We start from the raw sequence: 25990 nt of genomic DNA, 5'->3' as shown, positions 1-25990 counted from the left end.
TTTTTCATAGATTTGGCTGAGGCAACATTTGTTCATTCCTCGAGTTAGGCACCTTTTCAATAGTACATTATTGAAGCAGCATGTTTTCATCTTGACAGAGAACGGAAAAAAAGTCAGCAAGAAGGCTGTCTCTTCAAAAAACCTGGAAACTATTCATATACTTTAAGGAAGTACAAGAAAGCCTGCTTAAGAGAGTTTAGGTTGTGTCAAGAAAAAAGATAACCATACCAAATATGACTCGGGATAATCAATTTTTGGGCCATTCCTAATTGAGTTTGTTTGTTTGCTATAAGGTATATTGCACTCACAATCACACCGGAGAAACCTTGAATACCTGGAGATAACTGGCAATGTCACACAGAAGGGCATTAGCTGGCCAGTGAGTTTAAGCCAGGAATCCCTTACTCTGTGCACTGTCATGCCTTCCTACATTACATAGGTATAATTCAAATAAATGGTATTCCTAGAAACCAAGAGCCCACAGCAAGTGGGGCTAATTTCAAAAGGAAGAATACCATATTGCACATAATCTACATGATGCATTTGTGAAAGATTGGTGAATTTCTTGCAGTAAGCCCCTCGATTGTCGATATCATCAATGGCTCTCCCAAAGAGACAAGCTTCTTATTATTTTTCTCAAAGCTATCACCCTGTCCATACTGCTCATTCTGTTCCTGTCAGCAGTGCTGCTCATCAGACACCCCAGACACATTTTCTTTTCTTGTCTGCTCTCTCTTTTTTATATCTTCACAATAGAAGAGATAATACTGATACAGTCTTGGTGTAACTTTAATGGTTTTCTGGTTTATGTTGAATTTTCCAGCAGATCACTCTTTTTGGTCTTCAGTTTGCCCTACACTTTTCAATTTGAAGATGTGAAAAGTGAAACATTAAAATTAAGACTACCTGTGTTAAAAATCAAAAATGTATTTCTGTCATTTCCATTCAATTAGTCTTTACTTTTCCACATCCATGGTGGCAAAGCTGCAAATAGAATTTGTAGAGACTAATTAGTGCTGCTCACACAAATGCCTTTCTGTTTCCAAGCTAGTGGGCTGCTGGATACATACCGAAAGGGTCCCTCAGCTGAAAACATGCAATCATTGTATTGAGTCATGTGTGCAGAAGTGTAATATCAAATCAGTTGAAAAAGTGCTCCGCCACCCCCTCATACCTGACAATGCTTGGTCAGCACTCTGCGTTTGGGATTTTGCTTGCATTACGCCGCATGCACTCATTTGTTGCTTAATAAGCTTTAAATGCAAAGACCATGTTTATCTAAATGTACAGTAACTTCAATGATAATTCAGTTTGATCTATCACATGCTGTCAGAGAAACAGTAACCTTAAGCACTGCTTCATCACTATGTCCCCACTCAAACAAGAGTATTCCCTAACAGATCAGCTTAAAGGGGGTTTATGGATTTCAAGGGCTTTGAACTGACAGGAAACAGCATGCAAACAGCACTTTCATGAGTCAAATCCCACTCTTTAAAGATCAGTCCATTGATCCCAAACTCATCTCAATGGTATTTTGCAGCCAGTGAATTTTGAAAGTTCATTGGCTTTGAAAACAAACTTGTTACAAAGCTAGTTTTTGCCATCATGTTTGAAATATGCTACTTGTACTCGTTCGGGCAAGCCACACCTATGGAGGGGTGAAAAGCCTTCTGTCATAGAGTCCTGTTGAAGCTGAGCAAAAAACAAAAAACAAAAAAACAAAACCAAAAAATAAACTAAAAATTGTACCTGAAAGCAAGAAATCTTGATAAATAAAGACAGAGTTTAAGAAAAATCTGTTTTCAAATTCCAGAGTGAGAAAGGTTGCTGTTTGACAGTCCCACAGAACCGTTAATAGCCCATGGTCTGGAACACTGTAACTATACGTCTTTATCAGCTACACTGAGGCAAAAACATTAAATTGAGGATGTGTCACGATGCCTTGTGAAAGTAAAATATTGACTTGGCTGACCTACTTACTTTATATTTCTATAATGTCTTGTCTTTCAATGGAATCAATAGGAAAATTTTATTTTAGCATTTCTGACATTTTAACTCTTTATTCCTTTCAGAAAAAGGTCTCACGCCACCTTGCATAATCAAAACATTTAGAGAGGTAGAATTGTTTATGCTGTCTGTGGTTAAGTCTGAGATGAGTTATTTAACTTCTTTAGCTAAGTTGTAACTTTCATTTTAAGAGGTTTATTTTAGTATTGAAAATCAGTGTGGAAGATATCACTTTTACAACACTGTGCCCAAACTGGAATGGTTCATGAATAATTGGAAACTTGACACCTTTGTGGGCTTTAAAGCAGTTCAATCAGGTCATCTCAAACAATGTTAGTGAAGGTCACAAATGATATTCTTATGGCCTCTTATCTTTGTGTTTGTCCTGCTAGACCTCAGCACAGCATTCAATACTGTTGATCATGACATTTTCTTACAACCATTAGAGCATACCATAGATATTAAAGGTATTACATTGCAGTGCTTTGAATTATATCTAAGACTCAAATTTGTTCATGTAAATGGTGAGTCTTTCTCATATGCAAAGATTCATTATGGAGTTCCACAGGGTTCCGTGCTAGAACCAGTTCTATTTACATTATACATACTACCCTTAGGCAGTATGAAGGCAAGATATACATCTTCACTTCTATGCAGATGATTCCCAGATTTACCTATCCATGAAGCCAGATGACACACACTACTTTATGTCCATTACCAGAATGAAGGCCAAGAGTCATCAGATATTCAAGGATGTTGGGTACCAAAAAAAACCCTCAAATAATCTGGTGGATTGAGGAGCAAAAGTATTGTGGAAAACTGGAAAATTGTTGGGTTTTTTTATGTGTGTGAAAATGACTACACAGCAAGTGAATAATGGATTTCAAGGTGTAAGCATCCTTAGTTCTATGCCAATGTTTAAACCATGACCGTAATCTGAGACGATTCACCAAAAATGCAATCCCCAATAAGCATTAAAATGAGAGTGGGCAGGATATAGCCAAGATATACAAAAAGATACCACTATAGTCATGGCACAAAATATATGGGCTGAGAAACCAAAAGGTAAAGAGTGTAGGGGAAAAAAGCAACCCCCCCCCCCAACAAACAAAAAAACCCAACACCTTACGGCCCAAAGCTTTTCACCTTATCTGTCAAACACAGTGACAGTTGTGTTATAGGTTTTATATGTGAATAGAAATTCTACACTCGCAATTCTTGATTATTCCTGTAATAATAAATGAATAAACAAGATGAACATGTGCACAGTTCAGCCAATTACAAAAAAAAAAAAAAAAAAAAAAAAAAAGGCTGACATTTTATAATTCAGACAGTCCTGAATCTTAAAGAATACAAAATCTGTAACTGTGCAGTATTTTTGATTTGGACTTCAGGGTAATCTTAAATGTATTATCCCACTCAAAATTAATGGACTACTTCTTTGCCAACAATTGATCATTGCAGTCATTTTCAAGAGAAAGAAAATCAGGGTTCATCGTGTACTCCATTGTAACGATTGTATACTTTTTTTCTCATACTACTACCATATTAAATTTAATTTTAGCTTTGGGCTGAAGATTCTCTGCGTCATTCTTTGAATCTTACATGAAGCTAAATACTAACTAATAACACCTTCTTCTTACTTTAGACTTAGACTGGATATATATTTCACTTTTCTTTCATTCATCTAATAAATATGCTGCAAGTTAGACCGACAACATACAAAATGTAGTGCAGGTCTAATATAACCTCAAGCCTGTGTAAAAATAGGTAATAAAACCTCACATCACCAATAATACCATTGGTGTAGATCAGAAAATCCGCAGAACACCTCATGGCTATCAAAGAATGACTTAATTAGGACACTTTTTGAGGTTAGGTTGGTATTAGTGGGCTTCACTTTAAGGAAATCTAGCTCACATAACCAAAGTCCTTATGAGGAAGGTTTTGCGTGTCCTTGCCGGTAAATCGCGCGCGTGCTCCTATGCATACGCGTGAAAGAAAACTAGAGACTGAGTGGGGTAGAGAGGGTCACAGGGAGACACGGAGAGAAAAAGGGGTACGGTATAGGCTGCATCTTCAGCCAACGAGAGTTGGCATTCCCATGCAGAAGGAACAAAGAGGGGGGAAACGGGTGGAGGTGGGTGGGGGAGTAAAGCGCCGAAGAGTGAGGTGAGGCAGAGCTCATTCAGTGGGATCGTTGAGCTGCGGAGCTCCTCGGATTTTACTAACAGAAAATCCCTGTTTGGTCTGTGAAGCGCTCCTGTCTTGGAACGCGGTGCGCTCTGAAGCTCGCGGTGGCAAACCCTCTCTGAAGCTGATGAAATAAGGTCCTGTAAGGGGACAGCACCAAAAACTTTTTTTCGTCGTGATTTGCTGCAAAGGTAAGACGATGATTGGCATTTATTTTAAACATGCAAATAGCATACGTAAACACAAACAGGTTGATTATTAACGAGTGAGTGGCTTTTCTTTGGCGTCACATCCAGTTGGTTGTTCATCACCACAACTTACAGGTAAACATAAGTAATTGCTTTGAGAAACGATTACAGGTGCACCTGATATACATGCTAGTAGGTAGGTAAACCATTTCAAAAAGCTAATTGGTTGACAGATTTCCATCTCTCCCCCTTTTAATTAACATTTTTGTTTGTTTGTTTGTTTTTACATTCATATCGCAGCTACTCCAAAGGTAAAGTGACAACCTGCAGTGAAAAGTCCCACAAGGCCGACAACAATAAGCTTGAGCTGCAGATTCAATTGCAGCAGTGAAAAGGGCTAAATATGCTCATACTTCTCTTCAGATCGCGAAAATGGCAAATATTAAATGAAAGTCGATTGGACGTGATGTAGACAAACGACGTAAAGAAACATCACAGTGGACGGTTAAAATTAAACCCGGCTTTGCGATGGTCAACACTTTGATACCTAACATTTCTGGACACAATTCTGAGGATGGCCCGTGAGAAAAAAAATAAAACAAAACAAAAAAACATTATTCTAATTATCTGTCAGCTGAGCCAAAAGCAGCACTCTGTGAAGGTGGCTGTTCTTGTTTTCCTTCATCCAAACGCGAAACGATTCCCATCTTGTTATTGTTTAGAGAAATTCAGATGGGTTAAGCGCAAATCACATAGAAAAAGTAGATTTTATTGTAAATAGGTGCTGTGACATATTTTTTACAGCTCCATTATAAATTTTGGTTTGACACCAGGTGTAACTGCGTACTAATGAACAAACCCTGTTTTTCTTGTGTGACCTGTGTAGTGATTCTGAAGATAAAGCCAACAAGTTGTAGCCTGTGTTGCAGCTTCTTATAAAGTATTTTATTGTGAAAAATCTATTCGTAGCCTCGTAGAGGTGTCGGCAGCCTCTTGCATTTACAAGACGACCATGCAGTTGAGTAATATATGAACTCCTCCCTTAAAAATAAAAAACAAAAAACCCGAAAATATCTTATAGCGAGCTGTCGCCCCCCACCGCTTTCCCCCCTTCTTACCTTTGGCTACAAACGCCACCCCCTCTGAAACCAATCCTTGCAGCACTCTTCCTTTTGATATCAAAAGGAATGCACATGGGCGTTGGGGTGTGAGCACACACAAACACAGTGTTTTCCAATCGCACCATCAATGTCACCATGGAAACCAATTCTCTTGGCACTCTCAGTTGATCGCCTTCTGCATTAGTCTTGGATGGTCTTGAAAACGGTTACAGGGTTGTTTATGGATGCTTCTGTCAAAAGGATGTTGATCAAACCTAGACAGGGTTTGGTGCTTCGCCTGAGTTCAGAGAAGTCTATATGTTTGGGTTTAATGGGCATGTTTTCTTCCATCGGTGGGCCTTGTGAGAGGAACTGGCTGTGCCATGAGGAGACATGATTGTTGAGGCCTTGACCTTCATTGTAATTGCTACGAGAATCTGTAAAGCAGCTGTTCATGCAGCTGATCCATATTGGCAAACTATTGCACTGTGGCATTTTTCTGCCTTACATGACTGAACCTGACACACATTCAAGGCAAACCCACACATGCAGCTGGGGGAGGGAGGGGGGATCTTTTATATTTGCAAGCATATGTCTTTATCATGTCATGCGGTTTCACACTGTGAAGTGCAGCCATAGCATTTCACATAAATGAAAATTTGCATCCACATCAATGTTTATATGATGCATATATTTAGCATCCACTTATACAGAAGAAATTAATAACACGTTTTTCTAGGCACTGCATCTGTCAGTTCAATTTTGAATCTTCCTTTCCTGCATTTGTTAGGAATTAATTAGGATCAAAAACTAATTATTTCTAGGGTGTTTATGATTTTTTGTTACAAGACAGAAAATGAATTTTCTCTCTTTCTGTGCTTTTCAGCTCATATAAATGGTCAAAGTAACACTGTTGAAAAGACAAATATTGCAACTTTAAAGACAATTTTGCAATGACTATCAAAAATGTAAAATTTTAATAAATATGTTTAAAATATGTTTTAACTCTTGGAAGTTTGGAAGCTCAAAACATGTAACAAAGGAGTTGCCAGTTGTCATGCATGTGCGCGCACACACAAAAAACACGCAGTACAGACACACACATGCACATCAAAAGTTCCTGCAGCATGGCCAATCTTGCTCTAGAAGTGAAACAAGTCAAAAGTATATTTTGCCAAAGCTGTTATCCTTAACATCTGTCCAGATGCTACTTTAATTAGTGAAGACAACATTCATTGCCCTCAGGGCAGGACAGATGTTTAGGTTAACACTCACATGCACATACACGCTCACATTGTTGTGGAGAAACCAGCTGAAGGCAAATCATGGCGCCTTGTCAAAAGGTCCATGTGTCGATTGACTGATATCTTCTTCAGTGACTATCCTCTTTAGTGCAAATTAAATTCCACCAATCAATCTCAATAGTTTTGAAACTTGATAAAGATCTGTTGTGCTTCAGAATTATTAGAGAAGGAATCCAGTAGATAGATTTGTGTAATGTACTCAGTTGACTGGGAACAGTGGACCAACTAAGCAGTCAGCAGTATTTAGACATGAACTGATTCAAAGAAAATTCAAGCTAAGTGGTGGAATGAATAAAAACAAACAAAAACAAACAAACAAACAGGTGAAAAAACACCCACTGAAATCCAAAAGCACTTTAGTTTTTGCCAGACAAACTGAGGTTTTGCACTGTGAGAAGTGTGAGGTAGAGTGTGAGAGAGTTAACATGTGGGAGTAATAGAAAGATAAAATGCTGAAGAGGACAGAGAATAATATATAGAACTCTTTGTTTTTAAATTGATAAATGATGGAGTGGGTGAGCAAGGGAGAAGGTGGGGTTGTTTCCCTTCCTTGAGACCGAGAGACATTTTTCTCTGAAAAGCGAATCCTGCCCATGTACGCAGAATTCAAAGAGCTCCAGAAGCACTTAGAAGATGGGGCCCATGTCACCTGTCTGGGGCTGGGCAAGTCAGACCTGTTCTCTTATCTGTTTGGAAAGGCTTGATTGAAGACACTGAGAAAAAGTGCGAATTAGAATGGGATGAAAAAGGAGGTGGAGAACGTGATGCAAAATGTGGAAGAATGAAGGAAAAATGATTTTAGATGAAGAAAAAAGAAAGAGAGGAAACAGGTGAACTAGAGACCAGTCCACAGCAGGAGGACATCCACAGAGATGTGTACCTGTGTCCATGTGTGGTTGTGTGTCTCCATTCACCCAGCTTCTCTGTGGTCTCGCTGGCAGTCTGTGGCATCTAGTGCTTGAGTAATCCTCCTGGGAACATTCAGAAGCTGCCAAAGTGCCATCCAGCTCCTCTTTTCACTCTTTACCACCCGTGCTTGTCTATCTCTATCTCTCTATCTCTCTTTTTACACTCATTCAGCACTCCCCCTTTTCTTTCTCTAGCTGTTGCTTTTATTCCAGTCCTTCCAAATTACAGTAATATCACCCAATTTCATTTTTTTACTCGATTTTACTGTATTTGTTTGCCAACTTTTCTCTCTGGGCTTTGAATCGTGATTTGTCTTTTTCTTGTGGCTCTATCACAGCTGTGAGTCTTCCCAATATGGGGAAGAAGGTGATTCATCATCTGTTTTTTTCCCTTTCCCTCTTGTAGTTCTGCCTATAGAAGCAATGTTTTGGTTCTCAGAGAGCTGGACAGTTAAGCCTTTCCCATGGGATGACCAAACAAAGAGCCCAGCTCCCTTCACTTCTGTATGACTGCACAGGAACAGAATCATAGGCATTCACTAGCGGGACTGCTGCTGGGCGGCAAAATGATAGATCTCTGCTGGCCACGAATGAGGCACTTCTTCATTTTTGCAATAAGACACCAATATAAACTGCCCAATTAATCTCTGATGATGTGCCAGGGAAGAAGCAAAACCACCCACGTGCTGCCATTTAAGTTTACAGTTTATCTCATATAATGTAAATTTTGTCTCAGAATAATATTTTGTACCGCTGGACTAGAATTCTCCTTAATGAGGGTTCTGACAGCAGAGGTAAAGAAAAACACCTTAACTCCATCATACAAAAACAATACAGTGAAAAAAGTTTACATTTATTTAAATATAGTAAAATTAATTGTACAGTATTATTGGAATTTCTGCCATCACAGCGTAAGGCCTTTGTATATGTGCTGGAAAGGTGCTCTATAGGCTACTCATAAACAGCAACAAAGTAAAATGGTGCTACTTTATGTACTTTTTTTGTGCTTTGCAGGCTGGTACATTGCCTCATTGCTACACTATTGTGAAATAAAAAAATTGTAATAGTGGCTTATTAAAATTCATATCATGTAATTAGATGTCATTTTAGCCTTCTAGTGTAATTTAGTGCTTTGCTGTGCAATGTTCTTGGCCCTGTGACCCATTACTAAACTATCTGAATTTTGGGTTTGGTCCCATCTGGTAGACATGGGTCAGAAGTTATTGTTAGATTATTCAGGATGTGTACTGAAAGCCTGCCAGTGCCATCACATTTTGAAAGTTACATAAATACAGAGAAGTTTCCCTCACATACTGACTTGATCTGCTCTGCCTATTATATGCAAATCTGCAGTTTTCGATTCCTGTTTTGACCTATATTCTGCATCATATTAGATAACTGCTCATAATTAATATTGGAGGTCACCATACTAGCTGGGGGGGGAGGGGGGGTCCACATGAGGATTGAGTCAGCATTTACTGATACAGCAAAGGCCTCATCCCTCCCACTCGCTTCATCACTGCCACTGTCCTCCTCCTTGCAAAACTTCAAACCACCCACATCCCATTGGCACCTGCTACACTGGAATTCAGGTCAGCAGGGGGAGTCACGAAATTACTCCAATAGTGATTGGTAAAGGGAAGAAGAGGCAGGATAGAGGGGGTCTCATTTTCTTTCTTTTTTTTCCTTCCTGGCACCAAAGACCATGCCACTATGAACAATCATCCCATTGTGTGGCGACAAAAGAAACATAATTGAAGCAGATTTAGAGCTCAAAACAAATAAAAGACTTCATCTGAACAGTGATTTATCGTGACAGATTCACACTGATTATCAGATGGAGCTACTTTTGGTTTATGCAACAGCTTTGTTAACTTGATGTCAGATGCCTTTGCATTTTGCAGAAAGTAGCATCCAATCGCAAAAATGCTCAACTTTCAATAACAATAATAGAGCTATTCCATTAATCTGTAGATTGAGACTTTCAAAAACAGTTCTGTGTAACTAAAAAGATGCTAAAGAGCCTTTGAACTGTTAAAATACATTAATAACAAACGTTTTTGTTTAACCTGTCTTTAGGTTTAGGAAAAGTCTCTCGTATCCCACTGGATGCTCCTTTTGCTGTTTACATTTGTCTACCTATCATTTCTATGTTTGATACTTGAAATCCATGTTTTGGAAATCAAATCTTACTGAAACACAGAGGGGGAAAAACATAAAAATAACACAAAAACGACAAAGAAACTGTCTAATTGCCCATTTCACCCACTACCCCTCCCAGTCTCACCCACCTTCCTCTTCCTTTGCCCCTTTTTACTATTCCACAAATCCTCAATTAAGTGCGTAATGGGCCTCAGAGGCAGGTTTGTGTGCTTCTTTGTTCAGCCTTGGGGGATCGACTGGCATTAATGTTCCTCTTGAGTATGTAAATAGCCTGAGCTGTGGGAGCGCAAAGCAGAGCTGCTACTTGTCTACTTAATCGCAGCGAGCTCCATCACTTTCGGACATTTTAGGGAGCTGAAACAAGACATGCATGAGAACTTCAGCACTAAATACAATACCCACACTTAGAAGAGTAACCTCAGCACCCATGTCCACCCCCCAATTCTTCCGGACACCCCCCCCCCCCCTTCTTTTTTTTGCTCTCTCTCTCCTGATTTCCTCAGGACCCTTTACTCTCACCCTTTCTACCTAACTCCCCCCCAGACCTGGCAGTGGCCCTCACCCCTCCTACTTACACAGCTCCCTGACCAATCCTTCCTCTGCATGTGTGCTGCTCCCCACTGCTCAGCCTATCCCATCTTGACAAGCTCCAGTTGATAGACCCAACAGTCTAGTTTTGTTTATCTCACCCACTTGTCCAGCGGAACACACAACAATTGCGTTCATTGCCTGTTTGTCAGCCCCCTTTTCAGAACTAAGAGAGGAGAAAGAGAGGGTGGGGGGATGAAAAAACAAAAATGGAGGCAACAATTAAGTTTTCCCTCCTCCCCATGAACCCTGTGCGAGCGGTTTCCCAGCTCTATATTCTGTGAACTAACTTGGAGGCCTGTAAAGTGGCCCATTATTCTAGTAGGGTTGGCGTGTTCCAAGAGCGGATTGCCTCAATGGCCGATGAACACAGAGAGGGTTTTGTTAGCAGCGTTTGGCTCACCACATTATGCACTGGTTAATTAGGAGCTCTATCTATCTATCTATCTATCTATCTATCTATCTATCTATCTATCTATCTATCTATCTATCTATCTATCTATCTATCTATCTATCTATCTATCTATCTATCTATCTATCTATCTATCTATCTATCTATCTATCTATCTATCTATCTATCTATCTATCTATCTATCTATCTATCTATACAGTCTTCTAGATATCTAGACATATACCCTGAAATCAACGTCTACCTTGTAACATTTATGGATTACACAGACCTGTTGGTACATTCCCACTGACATCTTTGGGAATCCTTGTTTCCTCATCCTGAAATCCAAAGCAAGTTTACGATCTTCTTGCAGGCTACGATTTTTATGCACGTGGGATTTATGACAGTGGAAAATTGCTGAAAATTATTTTGCCCAGAGCCTGTGATAATGATTGACTGTCACTATATGCTGGCTTTAATAATTAGGTTGTGGAAAAAGTCTATGAGAGAGTGCTCACCCTCTACGGCATTCCTTTGTTGCCTGTGACTGAAGAAATATTTACATAAGTTTGACAAAGTGTGCATGACTTTAAAGGAAAAACGATGAACCAAAGAGTAGCAGGAGACTCCATGTGGCTTCACATGTAAAAAGTGTTAGTAGTAAGCAACAGCTGGCTCCTGCTTTTCAGATTCAAAGACATGGCTCTGAAAGAATAGCGATAGTAAAGTGTTTCTTTATCTTTAATAATTGTAAATTTGTAAAATTCTGTTTATTTCAAAAAAGACCTAAAATACTCCAGTTCATGGAACCAGGACCAAAAAAAGCTCAAGATAATCTGCCTTGGCTGAAAATATCCCGTACTGTATCAGTATCTTCTATGTGTGTGAGGAAGAAAAGAAGAGAGAAACTTAGGTAGAGACAGAGAGTGATGAACAGGAAAACAGATATACGCTGAGACACTGAAAGTGAGCAGCTGACAGCTCGGTCACACTTCCCTGCTCTCCTGATACGCTTCCATATTGCGTCCCTGATGATGTGCATTTTCCTCAGGACACACACAGACATAGAATGTTCTTAGTAGATTATTACATTTTCAACTAATGAGCACATCTTACCGAAATGTGATTTTGCTAAGAACACTGTAACGGCCATGTGTACATACATCTATTTCAAGTTTTATATGCAGATAACATATGGCACATATCCAAGAAGTACAAGCATTTCTTTTGGTTGCACAGACACTAGGCACTGGTTTCATTGTTGAAGATAGTTATACCTGCGGTATTATTATCTTACTGTTAGAGGTTAAAATGATTTCCATGCTGTTTTTAAGCAAAATTTAATATAGACTTGTAAAATTTTAACCAGACTTTGCTTGTTATTTAAATGATCCAATTCATATAACATATAAAAATCTACACAAAATATTTGTCTTTAGGACTGAGTCATATGCTAGCGTAGGTACAAAATGTGCACGTGGTATCTTGGCTGAGCTGGATGATGTAATGAGCTGTATGTGTGCAGGCATGCCCTTTCAGTCAATGCTGCAGGGTGGTGTGGGGAAATCAGGGTAATGGCTACTGTTTCAGGCTATGCTCAGTCCCTATAGGCTGCACTGTTTAATTAGTGAGAGAACATCCATCCTCCTTTGTCCTCCTATTGGCAAATCCATACCCGGACTTTAACCCCCCTCACCCAGCCTTTGATTCATGGAACATGACCAGCAGACGTTTTCTGTGTTGACAATGGCATTCCATATTCAAATCAAATTTTAAGTGCATCCTGTCATTTTAATTCATTTCAATTTTAGAGTGTGTCAGGTGAGTCTAGTGATGTATGAAACATGATTTGCGCAGTAATCCAATTTCACAGGGCCAGCTGCCTAACACAGATGTCAGCTCGTCATGTGTCCACAGATAACGTGATAACAAAAAAGCCCCTTGCCTACAGTAAATGTGGAGACATGCTGCTCTTCAAGTGATTACTTTCCCCTTCACCTTCACTGTTTTCTTATTCGCTTGCCATTCCTTTCCTTTGTCTCCATCCTTACCTCCATGATGAGTGACGCCCCCCCGTTTCCTCGCCCTTCCCCCACTGCATTGTTATGGATCCATCTCGATGTGGCATTCTTGCCATTTAACCCCTCCCCTCTTCCCTGTCATCTGCCTCTCAGCCGTGTAGCGGGTATATTATAGCGGTGTTTGTAGTAGGGGGTGGGGTTGTCCTGCCTTACTGGCTCATTTAATGAGCTCCGGTGGGGATCGGACCAACGGCATGAAAAGCTGTGTGTTGAAAAATGGGATGTTCTGTTAAACAGATGCGCCTCTGCTAATGATAGTGCTGTAGCATCACTTCATATACAGCATGAACACAGAAACACTCTTAGGAGGCGGGAAATGTGTGTAACCCATCATCTGCTAGGGAGGTTTGGAGCGGTAGAGTGAGAGCATCTCAGGTGACTCTTCTTTTTTTGTGAACTTAGAAAAGAGTTGGAGAATTGGATAGGGGGTACTGAAGGAGCGGTCACTACATAGCTGAAATTTTCACAGTTAAGAGTCTAAGAAGAATGTGAGTCATAAAAACTGAGACTTGGGTTATGAATATGAGAGGTTTGAGAATAGTTGTTTGATGTTTGGCCTTTTTAAATAATAAAAATAATCCAACATACTCTGGGGTGTCACTACGTGTCCTGTAGCTCCAGCAGTAAAGAGGTTGTGGTGAAATAGATACCATCAGACTAAATTCCCTGTCAGATATTATCCAGATGAATTGAAGTCACCTCATTCATTCCTGTGACAACCATGACCCTGCATAATGGGCCGTTAGGACTTAATTACAGTGGGACTTTTTCGCATGTGCGATCTATAGAGACTCCAACACAAGCTTCGGGATTCTCAGAGACTCTCTAATGAGTGCCTCATTATGGACACAGAGTTGTGCTAAACAAAAGGAAACCTTAGGGAATGCTCCTTCATGCACTGCCAAGATGGCGATACACTGTGATTTTAAAATATAATGAGAAAAATGGGAAATTTGAAAAGAGAAAATCTGTCTTTCAGGTATTGAATACAAGAAATTGAGAATTTTATCTCTCAGGAAGGACATTAATTGAAGAGGAGAGTCATCACTGTATTTGTTGGAAGCACTGAAAGTCAAAACTGACAAGCTCCAGTCTGTGAATTCATGTAAAAAAATTGGTACAATTATGACAAGTATGAGTTTTTTGAGCTCCTAGTAGTTTCAGTATGGGCAGTAACACCATGTGACAATCTCAGGGTCAGCTGTGGTAAGTACTTGGTAGTCTGTCAGTATTTGGGAGATCTGTGCTAAGACCGGAGGCTGGGTCACTGACCGTGGTACTGAATACCAGTGCTTAGGCCTACAAAGGCAGGATGCCCATATGTTTTTAAGGATACCCTTGTTATTGTCACCAGATCTGCAGCACTATATTGATAACAACACGCTTTAAATTTCTGTTGCTTTTCTCTTATTTGTACTGTGAGTAAAACTTCACAATTGCAGAAAAGTTTCCTCAGAATTTCCTTTAGAACACGTCACCTGCTTTCCAGTCAGTGATTAGTGACTTTGATGAATTTCAACATAAATATATTTTATATTTATGTTCAGAGACATTTACCTTTTTGTCTTTCTTGTGACTATAAGCTCACTGCAGGGTTAACTTTGAATAGGCCTAACACAACTTTTTAAGTGTCCCACTGAGTGACTGTACACCTACTCTCTTAAATGAACAGAATTGAGAAAATTTAGGATCACCAACACTAAAATGGGAATGTCAGAGGTGTAGCATGCTTTGGAAAACAACATTCAGAAACAGCTGAGTCACACAAATATGTAAAAAGACAATGTATAAAGATATTATGCAGAAAATGCATAATCTTTAAAAATGTTTATTTGTTGGAGAATAGCATACTGACTGTGGAAGGAAAGCACAGTGTCAGTTCTGATTTGGGATTTGATATTTAACACATGCAGTTTTGCATCAGTATTGTTTTATTGGAACTTCCACTTGATTACTTTTCTCTCTGTGGACATCTCTATCGATACCTGTCCCTGAACATATTAATCCCAACCATGTAGGGATACATAATCTAGAGGTGCAGTGTGATAAAGCCTCTCTTTCTTTCGAGTCCTGGAAATTATCTCCCACTTCTTATGCACAGCACAACCTGGAGTGTTTGCTGAGAGCTTCCTTTTGAGGGGCTGGTGGTGGTCACAGCTCCTAGGCAGCCAGTATGTGTGAGCTCATTTCTTCCCACTGTAATGCAAGTGACTGTGAGGCCCAAAGGGGGCAGATATATCCGGAGCCTGGCCCTGCTCCAGTTGCCTTTACATCACAACATATTGTGATGCACCAATCAAGAGAACGGGGATCGGGCTCCTCGAGAGACCAGTGGGAAACCTGTATAATGGGCAGTCTGTGCTATCACATGGATGATAACAGCCTGAATTTGACCAGTAATCACACAACCAGCCTCTAATGCAAACTTCTTTAGTTATTAGGTAGACATATTTTATGACTGGCACCATATGTCCACACAGTAGCTCAAAAATTATGAAGCAGCACAAAATGCCTCATGAAGTTTGTTTAAAATTTTTTTGAATGAATGAATTTGAATGAATTTTCTTTTATGAGATAAAGATAAAACTTCAATCTTTTGAGCCATACATTCTCTTTATAGGGTGTTTGTGAAGGCCGTGTGTTTGTATGCTATGTATGTGTGTGGCTGTGAGCTTCCTCCTTCCCCTTCATCCTCTTCTCTAAACCACAGAGTGTTGCCGGGACAACCCCTCGTGGTCCTTGCTGCATCGCAGCAGCCCTCAATGCCAGCGCTCAGGGAACCTCCTCGCACTGGGAAGGCTGCATAAAATTGGGATAATCGCCGTCGATTATGGGACACAATGAGCTGCTGCTTCTGAAAGATTCATTCATCCTGGAAAAAGAGACTGTGGAGGGGGGAAAGAGAAAGGGGCGCATTGGTCCCTCCGCTGCTCTCCCACGGTGGGCACAGGCATGACATCAGTGGCCTGAAAGAACTGGCATTCTGGACATGCCCACTGCACTCCCCTCTTGCTATACCCTTGCACCCCCTCTCATCTGAATTCCCCCCCTCCTTTTCTTGCTCCTGCCAGTTTGGATGCAGCGCTTGGCCGGACGAGTTGGGGCCACTGCCACTGTTTGCGTGTGAAACAAAGCCCCTCAGAAGGAAGAGAGAGGAAGCAGAGAGCTTCACATGGTACCAGCCAAAAGCGGGGATGGCTGCCTCGGCCTTCCCCTCACAGGCCCCTCTTTTGGCTGAGAAGTGCTGGTGCGACCCCAGTACCCCCTTCTCCCCTAGTGTCCCTCTTACTCCCCCTTGTAACCCCTTCTTCTCTGTCCTAGCCCCTTGCTCTCATCCCGAAACTGCACTCTTTTCCCGGGAGAGCCCTTTGAATAAGGATGACATGTTAAGGGATTTAGGATGAGTGATTTCTCATGACACAACCTTTACAGACAGAGATGGCATTCCTCTCGCTTTTGTTGTGTAGCTGGTCATTTGTTTGAAGAGGAAATAGCTTTCCAACACATTTCCCTAATTAGAATAATGTGATACTGCTCAATGCCATGTGAAGTCCCATGCTGCTGGGAGACTAGAGGGAAATCAGCGTGACAGCATCCTCACATGAATCACATAGGTCAATTGTGCTTTGGAGTTCAGTTTGGAGTTTTATTGACTATAGTGAGAAGACGTAAATATCTAAGCAGGGGTGTGTGACTTGATTAGGTGGAAATTAATTTTATAGATAGATAGATAGATAGATAGATAGATAGATAGATAGATAGATAGATAGATAGATAGATAGATAGATAGATTAACCAGTGTATAATGTGGTGAACCACATATCCATCTGGATATCCTCAAACCTCTAAACAGCAGAATTATGTATGTTAATCGTTTATTCTTTAATCATCTTTTCCCACACAAGGGTTACTTACAAAGCACTACTATATTGTGCCAGCATGATCATGCTCATCTCCAGCAGTCTAGCCTGTCATGCACTATCCATGGTGCTTGGATGTGTCTAGAAGCATGCTCTCTGTGGGGATTACAGTGTTCAGGGACTGTTAAGGACCCTGAGGGATTTGAAACATAGGCTCTGATACTAGCTCCTCCCTCCATTTCTTCTTCTTAGTTATTTATTTACTTTTAGGTTTGTTGGCTGTGCGTCTGCGTATGATATGTGTGCACGCGTGAGATTCGTGAGTAGCTGGTCGTGGGTGTTGGTGGCAGTGGAGTCAAGGGGTAGGAGGTGTGGTGGTGGAGGGGGGGTGGGCGGTGGGGGATGTAGCAGACATCAGGATGGGGCCATTCAGGTTGCTGTGTCTGTGACTAAGTCTGTCGTCTGGACTGTGTTGACTCGCTCCTCTCTGGATGTTGCGGAGGAGTTTGTGGACAGCTGAAAGCAGGTTGCTGTCAGCAGAGCAGAGGTGTTTTTAGCCACCGGCTGTACCTGGGATCTTATCTGCTGACATCAGGCAACATATTTGGATGGAGCACTTGCACGCCTGCTAACACTTTCTTGTGCCGACTCCCTCTTAAATACCAAAGACTGGAGATTTGATCCTGGTCAATGTATATAGCACTTACCTCAACTCCCCCAGAAATGAAGTAAGTACTATGTATTTCCATTCATATCATAAATATTTACTCCTTTTACTTTTTTTTCTCTTTTTTTACTCCAGCCACTTATTGATTTTTAAGTTTTATTTTTATATACAATGAAAAACATATAGTTTTATAGTTTTCATTTTATTCACAACTCCAGTAACTCTTCATGGCTTTACAGTCCTGTAATGCAATTAATCTGACTAAGCTCTCAGCCAATTTTAACCGGTTTAGAACATGATCCCATTAGTGACTGAGAAGAAGAAGCTGTTTGTGGGTGTGTGGGCTTGTACAGGTCTGAAGGTCTGAAATATGGTTTTGTACTGAACATTTAGTAAAATCTGATTATACTGAAACAAAAGTAACTTTTTAACATTTACACTTTCTAAAACAAGATGCCCAGTCCCATCTGATTGTGGACTTAAGTGTGAAGCTTCTCAGAATTATTTGTTAGGGCACAGTAATTAATTCGAAGCTCATGAAATGTTAATAACAAGAAGAATGTTCCATCCAACAAAATGACTCTATAACACAAAAACACCTTGCTATTTCCTCCTGGTGCAAATTGATAATAAATAATGCAGCTGCTGCAGTGGCTGTAACTCTTAGCTATATTTTTCCACATTCATCCGTCACTAGGTCACCCAAACCTGCTCTCTCATTTGTCTCTGACTTGGTGAAAGAAGTGTTAATGAGAGGATTACGGCAGAGTATCGCCTGCTTCCTCTCATAGTGCTAAAAATAATGAAAGGGAGAGAAAAAGGGGGACATTCAATTAGCAGCACTCATCACTCCCGTGGAATAGGATTTTTATATAATAGTAATTTTTTAATTTCTGGGGTTTTATGAATTCCTCGAGTTTTTATCTAAAGTATGAAATCACACCAAGATAGAGTGCAATGTGGCTGCTACTTGCCTGCTGTTTGCATGTATTTTCTGTATTTCACACGTTGAAATTAATAAGAGGAGCTAGGAATCATCCATCTGTGTGCCTGGAAGGTGACCAGGTGGTCTTGTTATAGTCTTTCAACATCACAATGCACACACAATGGGGGAGGTGCGTGTAACTTAGAAAGTGTGTGTTTTTATGTGGAATTGTATGCATACACAAAAAACTAAAACCTAAAAAATCATAATAATAACAAGGCTGGCTGTGAGGTTCCTCTCCCAAAACAACCTCTTGATTCAAGCTCTTTATTGCATTTGTTAAAAGCTTTAGCTTTGACAAAGAAAGAAAAAAAAAACTTGACATCATCATTAATATCTCCAAATAACATAATCTTCACCACTGAAGCTTCCATTTGTGTTTTTTAGACTGTGAACCCCACGGCAAGGGGGAAGGTGAGGGTCACTTTATTTCATTTTTTCTGTTCTTGGTTATCCATCACACCAGAATTTGTAATGGGCTCATTGAATAGCAACAAAGTCCATAAGCAGACAAAAGATATATCAAGCCAAGCAAGTTAATTTTGTATATTTTTTCTTTAACTTGATGCTGAGGGATTAGCATAAAGCTATAGTGCCTGTTATTTTCTCTTTTCTTACATGTTTTAAACACATACCTAACTGTCACATGACAGACACAGCTGGCTCCCTTCTCATTAAACAAATGCATTAACACCTCAGTGGGACTACGGAAAGCTACTCTGGGCTGCTCATTATGGAAAATTGTGTTTTATTCAACACAAAGCTGCTCTCAAAGCATTACCTGTGAATGTGAAAACTGAAATGATAACTGAGAGATAGAAAGAGAAAGTCTAAACAGATATATTATTTGATAGTTAGGCATTTTTTGTCTCGTACTCTTTTTTTTTCAGTGCAACAACATTGTTAAATTAAGGCTCTGTTTAATCTGTGCATTGTAACAATTCCTGAAAAGTCTACCAACATTTTCCACAATTAATTTTATTTTATCAGAAAAAAAGTTTCACAGTTTTTGCAAAACTCTAACAAAAGTCTGCTCTGAGAAAATTGGGGCTACACAATCGCCCTTCAGTAAACTGAGATGAGATACCCCAAAGGACTGTGATTTCAGAAGCAGCAGCTTGTAGTCAGCTTGCATCTTTTGGAATGCTCTCTTAACCATGAACAAACAGTGTTCGAGTGACAGCTTGGCAACGCTTGAATGCTAAACATTTTTCATCACACAGTGTTTTGATTTGAGCTATAAACAGTTTTCAAAGGCTCCTGTATGTTGTTGTGGAATCAACAGAGCCTTCTTTCTCACGGTGGCCGCACATGACAGAATATGACCACAGCATGATTGCTACAGCATGGACATCAAAAATGTTCTGTGGTCAAGTGTGTACTTTTCACATTGTCTGACTTGATGGTTTTGATTTTAATAAAAATCACTTGTTCTTTCTTCATATCACAGTGCCAACAGTATGCCTAAACAAGTGGAGGTAAGGATGCACGAGAGTCACCTGGAGCCCATTGAGGCCAGGCCCCAGTCGAAATGTGCCCAAATCTGCTCCAAAATGTTCAAGAACCTTCTTCTCACTCTCACTGTCCTTGGTAAGCCCCCTCACACTGTTTTTTCTTTCAATTACTTTTTATTATTATTATTGTGTTTTTGTTTTGTTTTTTATCTCGAGAGCCTAATAAAAAGCAAGGCGGACTAAACACAGATATTAACTACCACTGAGTTCAGTCTTATGCTAGCTCAATTATATGTGTGGAGGAGATGCCATCTGTGCTCAGACAGAAAGATGACTGAGTGTTCTGAACTTTCCCAATTCTGTGCCACCTGTTGCTATCAAAAGCTCTGTGCTGTACTGGACATACAAACAGCCTCTGGTGATGCATGAAAAGTGCTGTCATCTTACCACAGGCTGATTAGGGTCCAAAGCAAAAATGTTTTTAATAAAGGAAGAGATGTAAAGTCTTAAATTAGATTTGTTTAAGCTGTAGTTCTTTCTGATGGTTTGTTTTTATGTCGTCTCTCCCAGTCATATAGTCTATATTTACAGGACTCTTTAAACTGTAAATTAAAAAAATATGTGTACATTTGACTTATTCAGTTTCTTACTGCGTTGCACTTGTATGGATGTGGGCTTGTGTGAGCATGCGTACTGTGTACATCCAATGGCACCCGGCTGGACGCTCACAAAGCAAGTGAGCCAGCATGATCATTGATCATCTGTCACTTGGCAGATGAAACCTTGAAAGGGAACTTGTAATTGCTCCAAAGGGAAAGCACAGGAAATCAAGTGCCATCCAAAACCATCGGGTGTGCAGAATCCACAGGATGCTGCTAGACTGGAGGATAGATTAAAGCGCTGAAGACAACTTAGGTTTAAAAAAAAAAAAAAAAAAAGCTGGAGGCCTTGTGATCAGTTTGTGTTATGAAACAATATATTGGGCTGTGTTATCTTTGGCAGCGGAAGTGCAGCCCCAGGAGGATGTTGGAGTTTTGTCTGGCCTAAGAGAGACAGACACAGAGGCCAACCACCAGGCCTGGTAGGCAGGGGAGTAGGGGGGGGGGGGAGCATACAGAGGTCAGCTTTACTTAATGGCAGGAACAGTGTGTGGCAGGAAAAGAGTTGTTGGTTAGAAGAGACATTATGGCTTTAAGGGTCAACAACGATTTTGTTTGAGAATAGATGATCTTTCAAATGTCACAATATTCAGGCTATTATAGACAAAATTTGTGCCTGAGATTAGAGTGAAACGTATCTTTTTATCCATCATTTATTGAAGCTTTTGAAAAAATAATTTTTTTTAAAAAGAGTTTGCTGAGATGACACGTTTCACCAGTGAGTCTGACATGCTGCTCCTCCTCTCTGCTTCAAAGAAATCTGATCTTAATCCTCCACGAGCTTTGCTCACTGTCAGCAGGTTTGCATTTTATTTTCACAACACACTGCCCTCCCTAAGTATCTAGCAGATGCCTTTCACCAAACAACTGAAATTATAAGGCTGGAAGCTAAGATGTTACTAAGATGTTACTAAGATGTTACTAAGATGTTAATACGATGTCTTTGAGAACAAATCATTTGAGAATTATTTATTTCATAGTTTGATATTTTCAAGTAGCCAAGATTAAATTCATAGCATTTTGTTATGATTTATTTGCATTTAATATCTGACTTACTTAAAGTTGGCTTGGCTTGGCCACTTTGTTTCTGTATTTCACTTTGTTTCTCTCACACAAATTCATATTTTGGGATTTTCCACCTTTTTATTTTTCTTGTTGCACTTCAGGTGTGATCTTGGGGGCTGTAGCAGGGATGCTGCTTCGTGTTGCTTCCCCAATCCACCCAGATATTGTCATGGTGATTGCTTTTCCTGGAGACATCCTAATGAGGATGCTGAAGATGTTGATTCTGCCACTCATTATCTCCAGTTTAATCACAGGTGCAGTGTAATTTATCACACTCAAATATATTAGGAATTATAAGTTCCTAATTTACACCTTTTGCTGCTCTAATACACTAAAATAGACTTGGTGAAAAAGTCATAATGCAATAAGAAAATACCCTTATATAATCTACTAATTGTCTTTGCATAGCACAGCCTTCATGTCTTGCAGCATTGAGTCAACATTTCCATTGGATACGTTCTAGCAATTAACAGGCAAACATGATCTTGCTTGCTTTCGGTGCAGGTCTAGCCGGTCTTGATGCCAAATCTAGCGGTCGCCTGGGCACCAGAGCTATGGTCTACTACATGACAACCACAGTTATTGCTGCTATCCTGGGAGTTATCCTGGTGTTAGTCATCCACCCTGGCAACCCCAAACTGAAGGAGAATCTTGGCGAGGGCGAGAAAAATGATGATGTGTCTAGTCTGGATGCCTTCTTTGATCTGATCAGGAACCTTTTCCCAGAGAATCTTGTGCAGGCTTGTTTCCAACAGGTAACGGATTAAAAGGATTTATTCACAGTCTGAAATTCTTTGTGAGATATCTGAACACATGAATGCCATCCCATCACTTATTAGGGAATATTACATAAAGTCATAGAAAATAAACTTGTGTATTGGGACATGTGTAGGCTTACATTCATAAAGTGTTTGGAAGAGGCCACCAACAGAAAACTACAGGGGTTGATGCCTGATAAACCAAAACAATTGCACGTACAATACAAATTTTATTTATATAGTGCCAAATCAAAACAACAGTTGCCCCAATGCTTTTATATTGTGAAGTAAATACCTTTCAATAATAGAAAGAAAACAGAGAAAATCCAAGCAATCCCTCATCGAGCAAGCGCTTTGGGGACAGTGGGAAGAGAAAACTACCCTTTAACAGGAAGAAGCAGAATCAGGCTCAGGGAGAGGCAGCCATCTGTTGGAAGAAAGCCAGAGATTAATAACTAATTAATTACTAATGATTAAATGCAGAGTGGTGTATAAGATAAGATAAGATAAGATAAGATAACCTTTATTAGTCCCACACGTGGGAAATTTGTTAAAACATATAGTGAGTGAAAAAGGTTATTGAAGAAGAAACACATCATGGGAATCCCCCAGCAGCCTAGAGCTAGAGGATTCAGGGTCACCTGATCCAGCCCTAAAAATATACTTTATCAAAATGGGAAGTTTTAAGCCTGATTTAAAAGAAGAAAGGGTGTCTATCTCCCAAATCCAAATTTAGAGCTGATTCCACAGAAGAGGGGCCTGAAAGGTGAAAACTTTACCTCTCATTCTACTTTCAAATATTAAAGGAACAACTCGTAGGCCCGCAGTCTAGAGCAAAGTGCTCTAATGTGATGTTATTGTACTGTAAGGTCATTAAGATAAGATGCGGCCTGATTATGCAAGACCTTGTATATTATAAGAAAGATATTAAATCTGATTCTAGATTTAACAGCGAGCCAATGAAGAGAAGTCAGTGTAGAAGATATATGCACTATCTTCCTAGTCCCTGTCAGTACTCTTGTTGCAGCATTTTGGATCAACTAAAGGCTTTTTTAGGACATTCGAATAATAACGAACAAATTCAGCCTAGAAGTAATAAATGAATGAACAGTTTTTCAACATCACTCTGAGACATGTTTCTAATTTTAGAGATATGCTTCAAGTGGAAAAAAGTCCTACATAATTGTTTAATATACCCATTGAATATCCTGGTAAAAAACAATTCCAAGAATTGGAGGTCAAGGTAATGCTATCCAGAGTGAGCATTTGCTTACTCTGGATAGCACTTGCTGCAGGTATCTCTTAACTAACTGGTGTGTGTTATGGTGTATGTTCATAGGTAGATTAGAAGTTTAGTATCATCTGTATAGTAGTGAAAATGTTTGCCATGCCTTCTGATGATACTGTCTAAGGGAAGCATGTATAATGTTAACAGAATTGGTCCTAGCATGGAACCCTGTGGAACTCCATAGTTAACCTTAGTGTGTGAAGAGGACTCTCCATTTACACGAGCAAACTGGAGTCTTTTAGAGAGATCTGATTCAGAACCACTGCAGTGCAGTACCTTTAATACCACAAAAGAATTTTTAAAGCAAAATATTTTAAATGTCATTAGCTCATTAGTATTTATGCTTAATGCTTAATTTCTTTCAGATTCAGACAGTCACAAAGAAGGTGGAGGTGGTTATTGAGGAGGATGTCAATGCCACCACTATGGAGGGCCTAGTGGCTAACATTACAAAGGAGCCTCAGTACGTCATCAAAAAGTCACTGCAGTTCAAAAGTGGCATGAATGTTTTGGGTATGTAAAACTCTCTGCAACTGAAAACATATAGTAATATAGCTGCAGTATGTGGCCTAGTAACATTAAGCAATACTACGAATGGTGCTTAGAACTAAGCGCTAACATCAGCATGCTAAAATGAAGACAATGATGAAGCTAAGATGCTAATGCTAGGCCGGTGGCAGGTAACAGAACATGTATACATGTTGAGCACATTCATCATCTTAGCCAGCTTAGCCATCACCATCACAGCATTTGCTAACGAGCGCAATACACAGAAATACAGATCGCTGCCTGATGGAAATGTTCTGAATGTTTTACAGTTGAGACATTTCCATCGAAACCACAATGCAAAGAGAACAAGTCGGGGAATAATCAAAGTCATTTAGATTAATTCCCTCGGCACCATATTGATTTAATATCATGGAAAATAGATGTTCAGATATTTCAGATACTCCAGTCATACTCTAGAGTCATGACTGGGAATCGGTTTTGAATGTTGCAAATATCTGGACAGGTCTATTGGTTTTTAAATGGAAACCCTATCATCTTATAAGAATTCCCTGATGCTGGACACATCTCACCCTTCAGCACTGGTGGTATTCAAAATGTGACACATTTATGATTTTTTGTCACAGGTCTGATTGGTTTCTTTATTGCATTTGGCATCTGCATGGGCAAGATGGGAGAGAAGGCCAGGCTCATGATTGAATTCTTCAATATCCTCAATGAGATTGTGATGAAACTTGTCATCATGATCATGTGGTTAGTGTCACTCAAGATTCCCATTGACTCATTTTAAAACTCATTTAAGTCATTTGAATAAGAAATGACTTAATTTAATGTGTTTTTTGTTCATTCCAAGTTATTTCTCAAGTCACTGTAACACTTTGAAAGACAAAAGCTTGCTTATAACAGGAAGATTTTAGGAGGGTTAACTATATTACTATGTTGCTAAATGATTAAACATATACTTTTTCTTCTCATCAGGTACTCTCCCTTTGGTATTGCCTGTTTGATTTGTGGCAAGATCATTTCCATTAAGGATCTGGAGGTTGTGGCTAGGCAGCTGGGCATGTACATGGTGACAGTGATCATTGGCCTCATTATCCACGGAGCAATTTTCCTCCCCAGCATTTACTTCGTTATCACCAGGAAAAACCCCTTCACCTTCTTCCTGGGCATCTTCCAGGCCTGGATTACTGCTCTGGGGACAGCCTCCAGGTTAGCATCAGAATGGTGAAGGAATTGCTGTCTTAATATTTGTGCAAATGGTTATACATTTATAATCCAACTCGTTTTGCTTTTCCCCTCCAGTGCTGGTACACTACCTGTCACCTTCCGTTGTCTGGAAGAGAATTTGGGTATTGACAAAAGAGTCACTCGTTTTGTGCTCCCAGTCGGTGCCACCATCAACATGGATGGAACTGCTCTGTATGAGGCTGTGGCTGCCATTTTCATTGCCCAGATGAACGGTGTACACCTTGACCCTGGTCAGATTATCACTGTCAGGTCAGAAAAAACACGGCTTTGCACTTAATATTTAACATCCCATCCTAGCTTACATATATATAAGAATGGGTTTTAGAAATGGAGTCCTCCAGAATGGTTGCATATGTGTGCAGTTCTTCCGTTGAAGCTATTCTTAGTAACCAAAGTAAGACTTGCAGTTCCCAATGTTTAAATTGTTTAAACTGAGATAAATGCAGTTCCCACAGTTAGATCATTATAATAAAGACAAACTCAGCAGAAGTGTTGTGGCATTTAGTGGTGAGCTGAAAAGAAATTTAGAGTACAGCAAATTAAGCACCCAGAGGAAGCAGCCATATGCCCCAG

At 39.9% G+C, this 25990-nt stretch overlaps 1 protein-coding gene across 3 annotated transcripts in view; it reads left to right on the top strand.

The window, feature by feature from the left end:
• Positions 1–4182: 4182 nt before the first annotated feature.
• slc1a2b (solute carrier family 1 member 2b) overlaps positions 4183–25990 on the top strand; it is a 30763-nt gene continuing 8955 nt past the window's right edge. Inside the window, exons 1-8 of one of the 3 annotated variants that reach the window (XM_063479959.1) lie at positions 4183–4391; positions 19886–20025; positions 21715–21867; positions 22118–22368; positions 24025–24172; positions 24793–24919; positions 25145–25378; positions 25472–25666. In XM_063479959.1, the coding sequence (XP_063336029.1) occupies positions 19896–20025; positions 21715–21867; positions 22118–22368; positions 24025–24172; positions 24793–24919; positions 25145–25378; positions 25472–25666 (1238 nt within the window). In that variant the 5' untranslated portion in view covers positions 4183–4391; positions 19886–19895. Of the gene's footprint in view, positions 4392–17207; positions 17512–19885; positions 20026–21714; positions 21868–22117; positions 22369–24024; positions 24173–24792; positions 24920–25144; positions 25379–25471; positions 25667–25990 lie in introns of those variants that run through there. The other 2 variants (XM_063479958.1, XM_063479960.1) reach the window with 2 other exon arrangements.

The sequence above is a fragment of the Pelmatolapia mariae genome, linkage group LG7, assembly GCF_036321145.2.
Source record: "Pelmatolapia mariae isolate MD_Pm_ZW linkage group LG7, Pm_UMD_F_2, whole genome shotgun sequence".
NCBI lineage: Eukaryota > Metazoa > Chordata > Actinopteri > Cichliformes > Cichlidae > Pelmatolapia > Pelmatolapia mariae.
Note: the sequence above shows the minus strand (reverse complement) of the source record. Positions and strands in the feature narration are given on the sequence as shown.